This window comes from Aquila chrysaetos, chromosome 20, assembly GCF_900496995.4.
Source record: "Aquila chrysaetos chrysaetos chromosome 20, bAquChr1.4, whole genome shotgun sequence".
NCBI classification, from domain to species: Eukaryota; Metazoa; Chordata; class Aves; order Accipitriformes; family Accipitridae; genus Aquila; species Aquila chrysaetos.
Window position 1 is genome coordinate 5,832,217 of NC_044023.1, and position 19,294 is coordinate 5,851,510.

At 43.8% G+C, this 19,294-nt stretch overlaps 3 protein-coding genes across 4 annotated transcripts in view; 1 reads left to right on the forward strand and 2 right to left on the reverse strand.

Moving 5' to 3' along the window:
• Positions 1 to 19,294, reverse strand: part of MAPKAPK3 (MAPK activated protein kinase 3) — a 108,137-nt gene that overhangs the window by 60,083 nt on the left and 28,760 nt on the right. The gene's annotated exons all lie outside the window — the stretch shown is intronic.
• The window catches only part of HEMK1 (HemK methyltransferase family member 1), a 111,276-nt gene that overhangs the window by 106 nt on the left and 91,876 nt on the right, over positions 1 to 19,294 (reverse strand). The window lies entirely within an intron of this gene.
• CISH (cytokine inducible SH2 containing protein) lies at positions 43 to 9,165 on the forward strand. 2 transcript variants are annotated; one of them, XM_041118754.1, is made up of 3 exons: positions 43 to 641; positions 5,241 to 5,503; positions 6,015 to 9,165. In XM_041118754.1, exons 1-3 carry the CDS (start codon positions 595 to 597, stop codon positions 6,515 to 6,517), a joined length of 813 nt encoding a protein of 270 aa, XP_040974688.1. In that variant the 5' UTR covers positions 43 to 594; the 3' UTR covers positions 6,518 to 9,165. The 2 variants fall into 2 exon arrangements, with proteins under 2 accessions (XP_040974688.1, XP_029852198.1); XM_029996338.2 differs by having other exon boundaries at positions 48 to 641; positions 5,277 to 5,503.

A 19,294-nucleotide genomic window follows, 5' to 3' on the forward strand; every position in this document is an offset into this window, starting at 1 on the left:
AGGGTTTGGTGGTTGGGTTTTTTTTTTTTTTTTTTTTTGGTCGTCTTTTTTTCTGCGGAGCTTCATTACTTCAGGAGTCAGTGGAAAAGCAGGTTGCTGCTCTGCCGGCTCTCTTCCCCCGAGCATTCGGGGAGATATTATTTATTGGTACCTATTTATTACTATTTCAGAGTGCTCTGAATATTTTTTCTAAGAGACTGCTCTGAAGGAAGATTAGTTCCTCTTTAAATAGATGTAATTTCCCCTTTCTCTGGTTATTTTTAAAACTTTTTTCGTTGCTCTTTTCTGAAAAAGCAGAACAAGAACACGTTATTTTCTAAAGCACTGAGAGTGCACGCGTTTTCCTGGCCAAAGTTGCTAAACAATCTGCAAAGTCTTTCTCGGGCAGCCCGATCCGCCTTCTGCTTGGCTTTTTCTGTGTCTGAAACACAAGCTACTGCGGAAGGGCTTTGCTGGGACTCTCCAGCCTTCTCTTACCGTGAACCCCTAACCAGAGGCGGGAACTAGCTTGCTCCTTCTGGGAAGCAAAGAAAAAGGAGACGAGAAGAGAAAAAGAGGAGAGGAGAAAGCATTTCCCACCTTCTTGAAGACTTAATGCTTTTCCCTTGGTCCAGGAGTGACATGATCCTCTGTGTTCAGGGGTAAGATACTTGAAGCCTTCTTTTAAAAGCTGTGGTTTGATAATTGTATTTAGTAAGATTCTCTGGGATGGTTTTTCAGCTCGTGTGACTTGCCATGTGTGATTGTCATGGAAGGGGAATGACTTATGCTGGCCGAGTGCTGAGTTCTACCTGTGTCTCCCGAGTGTCTGCTTCTTAGAGTCTATGGCCAAAGATCATGGGACCATGAAGTATTCCCGATTTCCGTGCTTTCTATTGCTGAAAAACTACATGGTGCTCAAAGTCCGTGGGGGGAGTAAAAATGAGTAAAAACCTGGAGTGTGTTGTTCAGTGGCGTGTGTGTGTAGCACCAGTGGGGACACAGCTCCGACACAGTCGGTGTTCTCTAATGTCCCGGTGGAAACAAACCGCTTACAGGCAAAAACTTCCCTGGAGTTCAGATTTTCTTTGTCTATTTCTAAATAAATATTTATGCTAAGCACATGATTTCAGTTTTCTACTGCTTTTATGGGTAAGATTAGATATACGTACACACATATATACAGACTTATCCATACACAACATTCTGTAGAATGAAAGACATAGGGAGTACATGCATAATTACAGCACCTTTGTTCAGTAGAACAGGTAACATCCAAGTCCCTGTTCTGGTATCGGTGTCTGGTACCAGTGTATTGGCACTCAAATGTCTCTATGATCAGCTCAGGTCATCAACACGTGTAAATAGCTGGTCTGCAGGAATCATCCAGCATTTTTTACACATGCTGCATATTTGGAAAGCGTCAGCGTTTGTTTCAGCCTGAGCCGTAACGTCAGTATTACCCATCCCTCCTGCACTTAGCGGATTTTCCTCAGAGAAAATGCATTTGCCTTGTCCGCTTTAAATGACTAAAGCATAGGCATTTTTCTGCCATTTTCCCCCAAAATCTGTTCCACAGCCAAGCAGAGCTCATGCTTACCAATACTTTCCTACTCCTCAGGCGGGTTTGTTGTCACTCTCATTTTCAGTCTACTGCTGCAGTTCCTATAGCCACGGCAAAGTGAATTCATTTTTCAGCTTAGGCTTTGTGAAACCCTTATCTGAAGCTTTTCTCCAGGGTTAACGCACCAGAGCTACTGCTTCCCTTCACCCACTAAGAACTTGTTATGTAGCCAGATGTGTAGATGGTTGTCTCTTTATATCTTTTTTTTTATGACCATTTATTGTGTGGCTTTTGTTATCCTCTAGGATTTCATATATCCTGGACTCCATACTCTCCCTCCTATTCAGACCAAGCTCCCATGGGAGTCTTGGGACGTGGCTGATGGAAGGGAGAGCAGCTTGACACGCTTTTTCTTCTACTATTTGTACTGTGTTACAAAGTTTAGCTTATCAGCAAAGTAACTGCAAAGCTAACACTAAATGGTATCAGACATACCTGACTCTCTTGAACTTTCTTGGCCTTCCAAGGCTTTTTGAAACACTAATTGCCAAAGCCCAGGGAAGTTCACTTGCTGTTTCTCTCAAGACTCCACACAGGCTACCAGCTAGACATGCCAGATTTTATATATTTGTTCATCACAGCTGTTGTACTAACACTTTACTCTGTTCAGTCCTGATACTCCATGTCTGTCCTCTACTTTCTTTCTTACAAGCACTAATTATTTTCAAATACTTACTTTGCCCCATTAAAGGGCTGGCTTCTTCATGTCAGCATACCTTTTTTAACATGTCTTTATCCCAGTAAACTCTTCTTATCCCTCTTGTACCCTCTTGTAAATGTACTTTCATTAAAAGTTGTAGCTGCCATTACTCACTGATCCCCCTGCTCTCCCTTTCCTGTACTTGGAGCTGCTCTGGTCACAGCAGCAGCTCTGCTTTCTTCAACCTATGTACAAAGTTGTTTAGGACACCAGCACCTCCTGGTCTACGAGAATTCCCAATCCCACCGTGCTCTTTTGAGACTACAGCTGCACTAGGACTTTTTGTAGGGGGAGAGAGAAGCATATGGCAGGTATATAAAAGGAAAATAGGATGAGTATAAGCATGGCCCTTGTCTGGCTGCAGTGGAAGAATCTCCACAGTGACTGCATGGGCTTCACCTTCAGGTGGCAGGAAGCATAAGGCAGCAGAGAGGGAGAACAGTGGGAAACCTCATCTCAAGCATGTGGGCTCTGCTTCAGAGACCCACAGTGGCTCTGTAAAAGAAACCTACTGACAAATTCACGTAGTTGATGTGTCTTTTGGAGGACTGAACCGTGAACTGGTACAGCCCTTGAAATTAACAACTTCCTGCAATGAAACGGGAGTACATTTCCGCACGTAGCTTTGCTCTCTCTCCCTTCCTTCCCAGTCTCTTAGCCAATTCCTCATTTCCTCTCCAAAGTAGGTATATAAAAAGAAAAAAAGTATTTCCATGCTAGGAATAAGAAAAGTTTTCTTCGTGTTCAAAAACTTTCCCACAGGGTAGGCCAGAAAAATTTTCCAGGAGAATATAAGTTCAGAGAGTTTTGGAATTTGGACTGCAGTATTCAAGTTCTGGGGAGCAAGTAGGCAGTGAGTGGTGCAGGACTGATTTTACTTAACATCGGCCACAGTCATTTTCAGCTCAGTGAACAGTCGGCGTAAGAGCACACCTGAGAGAGAATGCTCTGCCAACAGTCCTGTGTAACACCCTCTTTGCGCAGCGCGAACTGTTGTATTAGGTTCAGTACAGGGAAGGATCTGGTTTATAGTCCTCCTTACTCAAAAAGGGGGGAAATGGAGAATCAGGAATCTCCTTTCCCCAAGAAGGCAGGTAGCTAGACTTTTGTGAAGACCATGACATTAAGAGGGAGATATCCAAATACCTTTAAAAATGTAGCCCTCAACACCTACAAATATCGCTCAGGTGGGACTTAAAAGAGAACTCAAGAGGTTTCCCAACAGCAATCTCCAGGTATAAAAGTATATTCAGATCCACTGTTCTGTGAAAGCCACTGAAAACACAGTCCCTGTGATCAAGGGTGCCTGGTGAAGATAAGGGCCAGCAATCACTTTTACTAGGTTTGGCTTTCTACCCCTGAATAGAAATTAGGAAATGAGAATCAAATGCCAAGAATGCCAAGTAGATATTCTGCTTCTGAAATGTGATTTGACATATGGAAAAAGTAAGAATGTTCTTTTTTAAATACCAACACAATAGTGGGGTTTTGCCATGTATTGCACAGGCAAGAATTGTCTCCCTGTAGATTCAATTTTACCAGTGGTTTTACAAAAACCGTACTCCAAACATACATGGTTTTATTAGAAATGCAGAGTTATGGAACTGATTGTGGCTCTCACTCAGAAATCATTGTGAAGTCATTTTCAGGTTCTCTCTAATCTACTTTTCCCCCAAATCCCTTCTTCCTGCTCCCCATCCCATACTTGAGACTCGGCAGTTTGAGAAGGTGGAGTGCAGCTATGATCAGGTGCAGATCAGTTTACAACACATTTAAGTATGCATCTAGAGTGTCACTGTTCACATAAAGCACAGAGAAAGAGGAAGATTGGTAGTGCTTATGAGTTCAGAGTCTCCTTCCACTTCTCTCTTCAGTGATGAGGGAGGAGGTGGCTGCTGCTTTTGCAATCACCTTCAGCTCCAATGGTGCTGTGCCGGTCTCATGTTGAGGACTGTGTCGTATTTCTCTGGAAACCCAGCCACCTTTTATGTTAAGTGTCTGAAAGAACGTCTCAAGCAAGTGAGTGCAATGTGGGGGATATAACACAGGACATGCAGCAGTTCAGGGCACACAAAGGCAAGGAGCCTGGAAGAAAAGACAGAAACGAATGTTTTTACTCAGGAGCTTGCCTGGGAATGAAGACTTCCCTGGCCCCACACATCCATCCTCCCCCTGGAGCTCTGTCTTCCTTTAGAAATCTCCATGCTGCAGAGAGGGAGCACCCATGGCCCGTGAGAGCTCCAGGTTTTGTGAAACTGCACTTGGATGCTGAACGGCTACACTAGTGCTCTCTTTAGGCCACAGAGGGATTAATGTTCATAGCAGCCCAGCCATGGCAGAACCTTCTACTGCTGTAATCCTGCAGGGATTACAGTCACACTGAAATCTCTGTGATGCCATTGAAAGCTAGGGTTCATGTAGTGCACAGGCTTGGCTAAAACAAGAATTCCCATGATTCTACTACAAGATCAGCTCACCCTGAGTTCTAACAAACAGACACATTTAGGATCAGGTCAACCTTGAGCAGAAAGCAGGTAGGACAAAACCCAAGCTATTCCCAATTCTGCTTCTAATTATACTACAGCAAATGACTAACAAACCCACTGGCAGGAAAAAAAAATGCTCCAACATTGTAATGATGCAAGTGAAGCTGTAATGCTGCTAGGAACCTTATTGCCTCTGAAACTACATATTAAAAGGCAACATCTAAAACTATCAGGTTTCAAATCAACCTAAATTGCAAGATAGACCACCTTTTACAAGGGAAAATAGGCCAACTCTCTCCCTGTTTCTAAGGGCTCATCTTTAGCTGTGTAATTTTTCCCCTCTTGCCTCTCTCTGTTTGAAACATAATCATATTGAGGATCTGTTTATAAAACATAACGTGTTGTAGTACAATGTAGCATGCACTGAACAGACACTGCAACCTATTTCAAGGCAAGGAAAAATAGCAGAGTATGCCCTTCATTTCAGACCTCATCCTTTGCTGGCGGAGGAAAAGATCAGGAGACTGTCACTCAGGGGCATTGCGGTGGAATTGTCAGAGCCGATCATGCAGCCTCTCCCAGTTACGGCCTTCCAGGAGGAGTCCACGCCTGCCTTTGCAGCACCAGTTCCAGACAGCAACCCACCTCAGACTCGAGACCCTGAAGAAGACCTTCTCTGCATTGCAAAAACCTTCTCCTATCTGCGAGAATCTGGTAAGGCTCAACTCACAAAGCCACGGGGTCAGAAGGCTATAGGGAGCAGGGAGCCAACTCTGCAATCTGAGCTCCAGGAAGAATCTCCTGATCCCACTTCAGATAGGAACCTGGTTCTGTCGCAGCCATGGCTGACTCTTGTGGATGCAGCAAGCGTATTTTCAGCCTACAAACTTGAGTCATGAAGTAATTTATTACTAGCGTAAGCAAAAGCTTTGTCTTTTTTAACTGAATCAGGAGAAAGAATTGCAAAAAGGCCCCTCTTTCTCTGTAAACTGCAGTAGTTGCAAAAGTACTCAACCTCGTCCCAAGCCCCAGCGCAGCAATGACAAGCATAGGCAGGAAACCTTTAGAACTTGACATGGTCTTTAGTTTCTGAAGGTCTCGCCATGTCTGGGCCTGGTTGCTTCCCAGGCCCTGAACTCAGTAGGCTTCAAGGCTTCCCTAAATATACTGCCCGTCCTTTAATATGTTCTTTCCCTAACAAGTTCTTTCTGGGATGCTTTTCCAGGTTGGTACTGGGGATCTATCACTGCCAGTGAGGCCAAGCAGCATCTCCAAAAGATGCCTGAGGGCACCTTCCTGGTACGGGACAGCACCCACCCCAGCTACCTGTTCACACTCTCTGTCAAGACAAATCGAGGTCCCACCAATGTGCGCATCGAATACACTGACAGCAAGTTCCGGCTAGACTCAAACTACTTGTCCAAACCTCGCATCCTGGCCTTCCCAGATGTGGTCAGTCTCATCCAGCATTACGTCATGTCCTGCACAATGGAAAGCAAGAACGAGGCTCCTTACCCGCCTCCGTCTCCTCTACCTCCCATGCAAAAAGAGATGGCAGCAGCTGCAGTACACTTGAAACTCATCCGGCCGCTCAGCCGCAAAGACAACATCCCCAGTCTACAGCACCTGTGCCGGCTACGGATTAACAAGTCTACAGCCGACGTGGACCAGCTCCCTCTGCCCAGGCGGATGGGGGACTATTTGAAGCAATACCCGTTCCAGCTCTGAAGCATGGCCATTACATCTCAGGCATGACAGACAGGGACAGAAATAAGAGAACTTTGCGTCTTTGTCCCGCTAAAGCACGGCATCAGGTGGGCACAGTAAAGACCTGATTATCAGCAGAGACTGCATCCATCCTTCCTCTCCCCTTCTCTCTAAATCCATTCCAGCGCCAGGGAGGAGTTGGTTGTTTCAGTGAACAACGGGACACAATCTGAGCTCTGAACCTCAGGCTGCGCCGATAGCGGCCGTGAGAAAGTGCTGTAGGCATGTGCACACTACTTGAATTTCAGAGTTGCTGTGACACCGCAAGTGTTAACATTGTTATTTTTGCTATTTATTTCCATGGCAGTTTCTCTCCTCATGGTATTTTAAAAGCACCTTTTACTTTGTAGTTTTTTGTTTCTTTTTCTTTGGTGGAGTTAGAGATAGAATAAAGGCTCCCAGCCAACTGGCAGCCAAAAATCTGTGGGAATTTGGATTTGGATTCACATCCAAATAGTACCTGTTTGAGCCTGTCCCTGTAACAGGTCACAGTAGTCCACATCCAAGCTCCCCCAGACTTCTGGGTTATGTGGGACTCAGATGACTGTATCTAGACCCACATCTACAGAGGTAAAGAATATTTTTTTTTCTTCCTTAGCTACAGGGGGCCAGGTATCGTAACCTCAAAGCACATTGGTAGCAGCTTGTGCATCTCCCAGAGAAGCACGCTGCATCGCAGGTTGTGGACAGGAGACTTCTTTGAGGAAGCCCTTCTTCCTTGAGAGCTCTAAGGAGAGATTCTGGATATTGAGCTTGGGCCAAGGAGCACTCATCCCATTTTTTTTCATCTTCCCCATCTCCAAAGGAAGTTTGTGACAAAACATTTAGAAACAAGTAATCAGAAACCCAACTTCCTTATTTGCAGGCAGAGGGATTTGGTTTCAGAGCACTCTGCATTCGGCTTGCGTTTTGAAAGTGCTGTTCCCCGACATTGCCCTTGCCTTGCAAGATGCTGGGCAAGAACAGGGGTCTCCTTGACCAGGGGTTCGGAGACAGCTCTGCTGAGCTGCACCAAGGACACACACAGCTTCAGGATATTTATTTATTTATTTATTTCTGGGGGGTAACAAGTTAGAAGCATCTCAGTAGAAAGAGCTGTCCTTCCTCTCTGCTAACACAATGCCAAACTGCCAGTTGCTCTGCTTCTGCCAGCATTATTCACAAGCCATGTGGCTTCAATCAGAGCTAGGCTCTAGCACACACTGGAAACCACAATTCAACTTTTCTGTTTGCCAAGGTCCAGACCTCTCCTCTGCCTTTCTCTGACTTGCATGTTTGTTATCCTTAATTAGATTTTTTACTCTGGGTTTACTTCTTGTGCCCCATCCCTTTCACACCCCTGCAAATGAAGCACGGGGGCTCTCCCTTGCTCTTTTGCGGAGAGCGGGGATAAACAGCAGATGGGATCTGTCCAAAAACAAGCATAGACAGAGAAGTTGCCCCTTCCTCTTCATTCGCATGATCCCATCACCTTCCCAGCCTGTAGGAGCCAGTCCATGCCACCAAGTGAGAGTAGAGAAGGGAACAGACAGGTCTAGAGAAATTACCTTTTGGCTTCTTTTGGCCGTAAGACCCCATAACTTGATCAAGCGTGAACCATATTAAGGATTCCTTATTCATCCCTCTCTGGGACTGTCTCTCTAAGGGTCGATAAATCAGAAGAGACAAATCCCAGCTATACCAGAGGGTTGAGAGAGGAGGTGGAAAAGGATGAGATGGTGACCCAAGAGACAAGCTCAAAAAATGGGTGGAGTTTCTTCCACCCTAACTTAAAGCTGCCCAGAGGGACAAGATGGCCTGATGTGCTTAGTCAGTGTCCTTCCTTCTTTTTTTTCTCCACATTTATATAAGTTTGTGCTCTTGCAAGCTTTGTTTTTGATACTTTGACGATTGACAGCGTGCATGTGTGATGTCAGGTTTGCTTTTTATTATATCCTTCCCCCCTGCCCCACACGGCAGCAACTATGGGAAGGTACTGAAAGAAACAAAAACTTAGAAGGCAAAACAAAAAAGAAAACTTTTTTTTTTTTTTTAATAATATAAACCATAAACCACTGAAAAGGCTTCCTTTTATCCAAACACCTCTATCTGCCTGAGGACACTGGGAACAAGGAAACCACAGCTCTTCAAGGAGCAGCAGTGATCTCAGGAAGCCCACATGGCTCAGCCACAGGCTTGGTATCTACAGCATGTGAAAAGTCAGCTTGCGAAACGTACAGCAGGAAAGGGCAAGTTGTTCAGCTCTCTGAAACTTGCGTCCTACTTGATCTTTTCTCCGGTGGGGGTAATGAGGAAATCAAATTTGCAGGTTTGACCTCATTGCCCCAAGAGAGCCCAGCTAAAATGGCAGAAGCACGTAATGAGAATGAATGCCTGGTTAATCCCCCAGCAGGATGATGCAGAGGCTAAGCTGAAGGCTGTAAGCTCATATGGGCAGGGACCATCTCTGTTATATGTTTGTTCCGCATCTAGCACAATAGGGTTTTCTAGGTGCTACTGCAATACAAAGAATAAACAATACAGTTACTCCAAAAAGTCAGTTTCTTCTATCTTGACACAGTTTGTTAAAAATCATTTGACCTGGATTTTAAATAAACATTTTAAATATATTTTAAAGCCACTCGATGTAAAAGTCTTTGGTAAAATCCAAATGGATGAATTAATTTCCTATTCACAGAAATCCTCCCCAAGAAGACTGGGCAAACCCTTGACAATCTTTTTCAAACAAGACACAAAAACCTTTAACGAAAAGAAAAGCCCTTCAGATACTGGGACAGTTAACACCAAAATCATCATTAGTGTGGGCCTGGTTTCTTCTGCACACAGACAAGCAGCAGCAGACTCCAAGTCCCAAGTTACCAAGGGCTGAAAGAACATTCTTTAATGGTGTAAAAAAACACAGGAATGATTTTTCTATTGCTTCTGTGTGCCATAGAAAACCATTACAATCTAGGGGAAAGGAAATGGAACATAACTGGAAGTTTGGCAACTGGTTTACAGCAGGCTTCAAGTTGGCCCCAAAGAAAAATTATGCTCACGGTAGTGTTCAAAGATGAGTTCATGAAAGGCAGACCATGCTTCGGATGGGACGCTCACAGCATCAGCTTTTTCCCCATGTTCTGCTGCCGCTGGGCCTCAGTCTCCCCTTATTTGCAGTCTGGCCCAGCACCCTTTCCCCTTCTCATCACCTCACGCGCCAGACACAGCAGGTAGGGAAACCACCAGGGAGGTGGATCTGCCCTATGGTGTCAGAAGGAGACAGGCCACCCCTTCTGTCCTGCCTCTGTGAAATGCAGGGAATACACCAAGGGAACCCCACTACTGGTACATGACTCCACTGCGGTCCCTTTGCACTCACTTCCCAGGAGAGATGCTCGTGCCACAGTCCCCCCATCCTGCCCAAAGCAAGGCACGGCATGCTCTCAACCACTGGAAACTATAAAATACGCTCAGAAAAAAACAGAAGCTCAACTAGTTCCTCTCCATCATTCTCCCTTTCTGAATCCACTGACTTCAAAGTTCAAAATACTGCTTTAAAATATTCCTAAGCACGTGCTGTCCTTCTTATGCCAGTCATGGGGTTGGCATTCACTAGCAAACATTGTTTCCACAACCTCACCAACATGAGTCTGTGGGTAGATTTCCATTGCACACCAACCAGGAAATGCTGGCAATGGAATAATCGGCTCCAGTTTTAGTTGTTTAATGAAAACAATCACGTCCCTCTTGGTTTTACAGGAAATCTGGAAAGTGAGCTAGACGGGGTAGAAACAAAACACAATCAAAGTAAGTGGAAAAATGAAAACAACAGGAAGGAAAAGCTGCATCCATCTTTAAAAGGGAACTTTGACAACCCTGGAAGATACTGAAAAGAAAGATGCAGCATTTCTGACACATTATTAAGTAATTTCTTAATTTCTTAGCTGGGCTCAACTCTTCCCCTAGCTACATATATGAAACCCTGTGGCTCACTTTCCGCAGACTGAAGGCAGAAACGATTGGCATGAGTCAAGCCAATACATAACTGCAGTCACACATGGTTTTACTGCATCAGCTGTTATCTTAACGACTCCCACTCCTGCATCTTCAGCACATTTTGTTAAAGCAAACAGGTTCATGTTCTGAGAACTCCTGTGCCAAACCTCCGTGCAAGCTGAACTGATTTTTACAATTGAGTTCCACATCACTGGAAACAGGAACATTCGTGGAAATGCAGACTGACCTTTATAATCATTGAAGTACAGCTGCAACACCCCTCCCAGCAACACCTGTATAGTTTGCTGAACCAATGCAGGACCATTTGGTAGGATTCTCTCTTGCTTCACAGTTTCTCACTACAGATAGCCATGTGGACGTGGAGCCCTCACTGAAAGTCTGAAAAGCAGACTGATAGGATAGGGAATAGAAATCTCAGTCCATGACGGAAACCATGCTAACATGGCTCACTGCCACAGCAGAAATACCCTGCAGTTTGTCAGGCACATATGGTATCATTTTCTGTCTTAAATAATCAGCCTTCTGAAACAGCAACATATGCAAGGAAAAAAAAAACCCCAACATTTATGTGCACATGTTCCTATCCTCTCAAACTTACTGAAATCTTACACCTTTCCCCAGATGATACTCTCAAGTGCACAACTTCCCTTAGCCCAAGCCAGATGAACCAGCAAGAAATGAGGTGAATCAGCAGTGTGTATTTAATTCTCTTACGACAGACATGGTCAGGTGTTTCAAGCAATCGATGTATTACATGGCATTTCTTGTCCAAATTCCATTGTCAGTCTTACTTGCTATCTATGAAAATAAGAAAATTAAAATAAAAATTAACTGGGCACTGTATGTATAGCTCTTCTGCTCTGCCAAACCATGTTCTCATGTTCAAATCTATCAGAAGCCAATTTTCATGGTCCTTTCCTGACTTTCCCTAATGACTGCTGAAACACTTGCAATCCTCAGAGAAATGCACTATCCTCTTCCCCACCCCTGAACTCATCAGCAGTCCAAAGGTCTGGAGCAGGGGGTAAAGCAATACCCAGTGAAGATGTGCCAGAGCAACTTTGGATGCCAAGTAGTATCTTCCAACTCAATTCCTAGCAGCACTGTCACAACGTCTGTCTCATTTTCAGTGAACCCCACCTATCATTCACAGGAGAAAATGAAAGAAAAAACCACCAGACTAGGCAGCTCCCTATGAAACAAACCAGCCAAAGGTAAAAATGAGATATTATTTAAAGACATCTGCCCTGTCCTTGGGCAGAAACATTCATCTTCTTGCCTTTTTCTGTTCACAGCAACCTAGCATTGAATTTTTAAGAGGGAGTACAAGGGAACCCAGTCCTGCCAGTATTGCCTAACGGCACGATAGCAAAAAGAGGACTATGCAGTCGCTAAGTGCGTTGATAACACGTTCAGACTCAGACTAATTTCTTTTGAGACATGTCTATTTTCTGCCCACACCCAGTCCTGCCTATTTATATATTTTACAATCACGGATGCCAGAGTGTCAGGGAATAGGAATGCGTGGAGGCATGGTTTTATCTGGAGGCTAATGCTGCCTCATGTGAACTCCATTTTGATCTTCCACTTACACTTCCTGAGAAACACAACGATCGTGTGGCTTCTGCTACGCACTGCACAAACAAGTAAGGCAAGTGGCCCTCGGGAGCAGGCATAGTGCTGCAACATCAATCAGACATCCATCATCACCTCCGCTATACATCAGAAAAACAAGTTTAAAGAAAAATGACTAAGTGGGCCTAGGAATAAAATTAGATTAGAGTCTTTCAGTATTCACATCACATAGACCAATGGGTGTACACAAACATAGTCTTCCAAATTCTAGCAAGAACTAGTATTTTTTTTTAACTTGAAAAAAAATTATATTGTTCAGAGGAAAAGGCTACTGGTAGGCAAAATGTAGACCAGATGATAGAAGAAAAATCATTTTAACAGCTTCACTGTTAGCCTGGGCATTAAACTTCAGAAGGAAACTAGGAAAAGTAAGTAAAATACAATTTGGGTTTTACATAATAACAATTAATCTTAACATAATAATTTAGAGGGCTTTTTGGATTGGGAAAGGGGAGGGAATACAACAAAGTTTCAGAACTTTAGCTAATATTCATTAAAGATGAGTCTCAATGAAAAAGGAAATTTTACCGCAAATCATTGGTAGCTTAGTCCTTGCAATTTCCTTTTAAACAGCTGTGGTAGTGGTCACAGCTGGAGACAGGTTGCTGGGCTAGATGGCCCACGGGTCAGCTCCACACAGAGCCGGTCTTGCATTCTTGCAAAATCATCATTTGAACAATTTAAATATAGAAAAGACCAGACCCCAGAGAAAGCAGCCTGCCCCAGCAGAGGAAAGTATTCAGTCAGAACTGCTCCCAGTCTGACATACCAACCTAGATTTTCAGAAAAGGGTTTCCCTCTGCGAACAGGAATTACTCTCACCCTTTTGCTCCTCTTTCTCAGACCTTACTGGCAAGGGTTTTCTCCTGAAAGCCATTGCTTCCTAAATGCAGTGTAACTGCACTTCACAGCAGCTCAGATTTGAGTTGCAAAAATGAATACAATATCGATTTTTGTAAAAATAGCTATTTTAAGAGACCACTCTATCTAGGCAGGAAAGGCATTTGCTCTAATGTACCCCCATGCAACTACAGTGACAATAAAAACTTGAAATAATACTGGCTACCGCAGCATTAGATTGTCCAAACATATAATCAAAGACTTGGTATTTCTCAAAAACCTATGATATAAATATGCCGGATGGAAGGACAAAGGAAGAGCTGGTCAACCAAAAATCAGTGGCAGAGCTCAGCCGGGACTTGATTTTCTTGGACTCCAGCCTGGCAGTCTGCGTAACTCCATCATGTGATTGCCTTGATCTAGAAGATACGCTGCAACTTTTCCAATTGCGGCTGTCGGAGAAGTGCTGCTCCTACTGAAACAGCCCTGCCTATGAAACCTGTAAAACAAAATGGGCTAAATCCAGGTTTGTTTCCTGTTGAGCGTGACAGGAATTCATTTACTTCAGGGCTGAATTTGGTCCACTTAATATTCCTAGATTTACAAACAAGGATTTTATCCCTGGTGTAATTCTGACACGAATTTGTCATGAAAGGAAACTGTTACACTGAAGCGCAGCTTGCTTAACACAAGAAAACCCTTCCTTCACACACTGTCCCATCAGCATGCATAAACCCTAGCCTGGTCATTTCTTTTTTAAAAGCAAAAGGAAAGCTCATCTTGCATTGTACAGTTAAGTTCTAGGTTCACTTGAATTCACCTACAAATATGCCAGTCAGAACATCTGCAGTGCCACTTAGGGATGTAAACATGCAAAACATTAGTCCATGGAAAATCCCATCCAGCTGTCCCTTGCTGCTTGTTCTTCATAGGCTCACTCCGTGCAAACCAGCAAAGAGATTTAATAGCTGATCAGAGAGACTGCACAGTCTTTAATGTCAGGACTGTCTCTTCCTTAGAAGAGCAATATGGTTTGAAATCTAGTTTACAGAAGGCAGAGCTGTGTTTATACTTGTCAGAAGTTACCCAACTTGGCAATGATTCTTCCCATCATGCAAGTGCCATCGCAGTCATTGCCAAACACTGCAGAGGCAGAGTTCAAAACACTACCTCCAAGCCTGTAAATATGTTGAAGAAACATGTTGCACAGTGCACATGCTATGTGTCTGCACCTGTTTGAAAGTGTTAAGTAGTAATAAAAGGTGGTGTTATGATTAAAATGTAAATCTGAAAAAGCCTAAAGCATGACCTAATATTATTTCCAGGGAACTTTTTGGAAAATCTCTGTAACTCTTTTTTAAAATACCTCCCTCTCTTCTAAGCCTTTGGTTTTGGAATACTCCTTACATTCTTTTAAGACTCTCTGCAGTTCACCCCTCTTTAATTCCCTTCCCTCCAGTCCTGTGCTATGAAAGTCATCTTGGCTGAGAGTTGCGGGGCAACATTTTGGAAAGAACACGTACAAAATAGCACTGCAAGACTGCTGCAATGAGGTGGATCAGCTGGGTGCTGAATGGTCCCCATATGGGGCCAACATGGGGACTCCATATTACTCTTTTCATTCCAAGAATATAGGAGATTGAAGGCTTCCCTGTGCGTGCAAAACCTTTTCTTGCTGATCAAATCCTTAGGAGTGAGGAGTGGGGTTAGTGTGACCTGCCAGGCTGCTGACTTAGGGGTATTCACAAAAAGCAGTTCCAAGCAAGAGTGTGCGAATGTTGTAACAACCTCAGTGCCTCAGGATACTGAAAATTAGCTGGGAGGAAGAGTTTGGTCATTAAGGTTGTGGGGAAACATTTTGCTGCACAAGTCATTGATTCTGTTACAAAGTGAATAGCTGCACTTTCCACTTTCAATGTAGACCACTCAGATGACACAAACCACACTGGTATGCCATTCCCGCAGCTGCCTGTTACTCGATTCAGTCCATCTCTCTTCATCCACACCATTTTCCGTATGACATACTCATGCACCCCCAGGCTGCATATAACCTTCTAGCTTGGCTCTGGGTTAAGGGAAGAATTTCACCGTGCCTTGCCAATCTGCGTGTCATGCAGGGAGGAAGCCAGATCTGCACGCACCCTGGTATGTGGGTCCCTCTTGTTCAGATGTGCCGTGTGAAGAAGGTACCTGAAGGCTATTATTTTTTACATCCCTTAGCTCTCTACTGCCTGGCTGTATAATGCAGTCTGTCTTATCTGAAAAGATAAGCCTTTATTACACAAAACAGTACAAATCAGGTACACAGCTGAAAACAAAATAACTCACGTTAGTGTCAAGTCACAGTGTGACACAGACTTGTGTAGTAAGTGAAAATGTCACATGCTGGCTTCTGTTGTTTCCTAATGTAGAAGTGTATTAGCAGATTTTGACAGAAAATGTGGATTGAACCTCATGTTGGTATTACTTCTTCATATAAATCATGGTTTCGAAGCGAGGGTCCATCGCAACTACTGGAAGGGGAAATACTCCACTCAGTCTTGGATGAGAAGAGAGGTGAGTTCAGAAAGAGACGGTCCACTCTATAACACAAGGAGATAACCCTTGCCACATGTTATCAATCCAGTCCTACTTGACTAATAAACAATAAAAATAAATATATTATCTTGCTTATGCTTCTTGCCCCGTTTGCAGGAGACAACAAGCAGGATTTTGTACGTTACTTTTTCAGTTTATTTTGTATTTTCCTTTTGGCCTATTATTACTCTAATAATCACCTTCTTTGTCTCAGCATTTCTTAGAGGAATTAGGTGACGGAAAAGCAATACTCCTGTCAAAGAGCTTCTTAAACCAAGGACAATCCTTTTCCTGTGAGCCAAAAGAAACATTCTCTTCTTATGCTTGGGTTAAGGGAAATAGGTAACTGTCAAAGAAGCTGTTTCTTAATTATCTTTTCCCATTCCCCCAGCAACAGCAGCCAGCATCCCTCTTCAGCCTGTTACTTAGGTGGAATTAAAACCCCAAAGGCTTACAGCAAATGCTGTATATCCTATAGTGACCCCTATACCTAGCATCATTAATTCTTACTGGAGCAGAAACACAAAGCTCTCAAAATTCTCTCTGCAGTTATTGACAAAACAAATAACTTAATGAAAAGGGAACATGTTATGGACACTGGTGGATTCTAGGTAGCCAGCTATCTCATGTAACGTCCCAACAAATACTGGATGATGTAGCTAGCTGAGGTCAACACTCCTCATAGGGTTTACCTTGACCAGCTACAGAGATATAAATATTCCCTACGCCTTGCTGTTCCAGTATGTTTGCTTTCTAAGTCAGGCACTTCAAAAGACGGTATCACAGGAAACCAAAGTATAAAGGAATTTATTTTTTTTACCCTTGCCCTCAAGCCTTCCTATGGCTTGTATAATCAGCACAGCAATGCTGTTTTGGAGGCAATTGACAATTAAAGCCTACAAAAGGAAGCACTTCAAATTATGTCAGGGAACACTGATTCTACATGTATCTTTGCCTGTAGAGACAGCTTTTTGATGCAAAGGGAGATGAAGTCAAATGAGATTTATATGTTACAGTATCAAACAAAGGAAAAGGGGAAAAAACAGGCCCTTTACCATCTCTGTCATTAGGCATTCATGCCAGTTGGAACCATTGCCGAAGAAAGAGCCCAGCTCATTACTTTGGAAGACACCCCCAAAATCATACATGTGTGTTTGTGTGACGAATGCTAGTGATCAAATATTGTTCACATAGGCTCTCTTCAGCTCCATCTTCCAGCCCCAGTTTCTAAACCTCAGGATCAGTATGTATGCCAAGACGATTCTGTTAAAAATCAACACAAAACATGTTCTGAAGTCTTACTCCATGCACACAAACCTCTTAACTTGCCCCCTACCCTGAAAGAATCATGGCTGTGATACTTTCTAACACCAACAAGGAAAAGGATGGTGGTACACAGATACTAGCAAACCTATAAATAGTTAAAGCAATGGAGTCAGTATAGCAAAATGGCAGACATCAACAATCTGCATAGAAAAGTCTCTGGATTTTTTTTTTAATTTGATTATTTAAATCTATGAACCCCAGCAACTTTTTTTTTCATCTGTTTTTCTCCTCCTTTCCCAGTTGAACAATGTGCACATTCAGGGAACATAAGGAAAACTGGCAGATAAAGGAAGTTTCCTCTTCTGTTGTCTGAGGCAGCGAGATATTGGGACTCTGTGTGTCCTCTTCATGGTTTCCAGTGGGGAGGCAGGACCTAAAAGGCTGAGGACACAAGGACTGAATGTACATCTACATGCTACTTGACAGAAGTGCCTGGATGAGTGGAGTTTTCGTGTCATTCCTCCTTTCTGTTTCCTGTACTGGTGATCTGCTTCCACATCATCAGAAAATATCTGAGCAATACAGTTATCAGTGGTGACCCGCCTGACCTTGAGACACACAAAGGCAGCTACAAAACTCAGCAGCTGAGGACAAAGTGGGACTATTAAAGGTACTTCAAACCCTACACAGTTACCAAGTAACAATTTAACGTCTGCTGTAAAATAACAGCTCTCTCTGCAGAAAGTAGGTCATTTCTTCTATGTCAAATTCGTACCAGACAGACCATAGCTGTGTTCGCTTAAACCAGTTATTCTAGCTATCAGGCAGTTCCTACTGCTATCTTAAGCTAAAAGTAATCCTTTGCACCTTATTGAAAATCCTTTGAACAACCCAAGAACAGGGGAGGTGTTCAAATCATTCCTTTATGCCCAGAGATGACACAGGACTACGTCGACACTTCACGTTCGCCAGTGGATTTACGCGCCGCGGCGCAGAGACAAGGGCTGCCCGTGGGCGGCCTGGGGGGGTCCCCGGGTGAGGGGCACAGGGGACCAACCCGAGGTCAAGTCCCCCGGCCCTCCTTCTCCGACCTAAAACCTCAGCTCGAATCCTCGCGCAGAGCCCCGGGCCACGCGCCTGGCTGGGAACCGCCGCAACGGGAATGCCCTTTACCAACAACGGGCAAAAAGCCCGTCACCAAAATTAACGCAGCTCTACCCAGGCCTGAAGAGTCTCCTGCAGTGCAATTTAAAAACAACCTCAAAAACAATTCTGGAGAAATGATTACGGCCAGCGCACAAAGGGGTTGGTTCTCTGCGCTACCGCCTCCGCTGAGGTCACACCGATACAAGTAACCTTAACAAAAAGAAAGTCAGGCCCAAAGCTATTCTGTACAAAGGTGACTTTCTCTTGCCCTCTGCAATGCTGCCTCAAATCCTAGCGACAACTATTTGTAAGTAGCCCAACCTCCCTTCTTCCCAGCGCTGCCAGAGAAGAGACAAGTCCATCAGATTGGTGGGACGATAAAGGAAAGCACAAGTGACTTAAACCTTTTCTCTTGTCCCTAGGGCAACCAACCGCATATCACCATGCAGAGGAAAAAAAAAAAAAAACATTTCTAACCCTGGCTTTATAAGCTCAGGAAGTAAAGCTGTCTCTTGGGCTCCTAACCATATAAGGTCTTCCCTTGCTCCTTTCCCTCTCAAATGGAAAACACTCGGACTTGACCTCTCGTCTGACAGCTCGCACCCTGTATTTTTATTGCTCTTGCACAAACGCAAGCACTCTGCTTGCCTGAGTGCTGAAGACAGCCCACCCTTTCCCCATCGTGGTGGTGGGTAGCTCCCTGCTGACTGTGATGAATCACAGTTGCTCTTTGGAAACTCACTCTGATTTAGCAGGAGCAGTGTAACATTAAAGTACCTGAACAGGTCTGACTCCTCACATCAGCTAATAAGCTTTTCATGGGAAGTTGGATTCTGTTACTAATTACATCTCACTACACCCTTCTTATGACAAACACCTATTCCACCCTGTGTTTGCTTAACAGAAGATTACTAAGATGATTTGCTTGGAAAGAAACCAACTACAAAAGAGTATTTCCCTCCTGCTGTCTTCATACACCATATCTGATTAGTTTCATTTCCCTGTGCTGTTAAATGTCAAGTACTTTTGTTATGTGTACACTTACTTGTTTGAGTCTCCAAAGCAGACCAAAGGAGCTTGGAAAGATAATTTTTTAATTGTATTCAACCTCCCCTGCTTGGAAAAGTACTTTTTGCCTCTTTCATATGGTGCACTAATATTTTCTAACCTATGCACAATACTTTGGACTTGATTTTCCTCCCATATTGTGGTAAATGTGGTGCAGGTCCCAGCTAAGTCACCCAAGCTATGGAAGTGTGTGTGAAAGGGCAGTCACAC

Bases quoted from the DNA above. Each gene is read 5' to 3' on its own strand.
- CISH (XM_041118754.1), top strand. From the start codon at position 595: ATGCTTTTCCCTTGGTCCAGGAGTGACATGATCCTCTGTGTTCAGGG. The intron at 642-5,240 runs GTAAGATACTTG...ACCTATTTCAAG, and splicing joins ATGATCCTCTGTGTTCAGGG to GCAAGGAAAAATAGCAGAGT. The intron at 5,504-6,014 runs GTAAGGCTCAAC...ATGCTTTTCCAG, and splicing joins CTCCTATCTGCGAGAATCTG to GTTGGTACTGGGGATCTATC.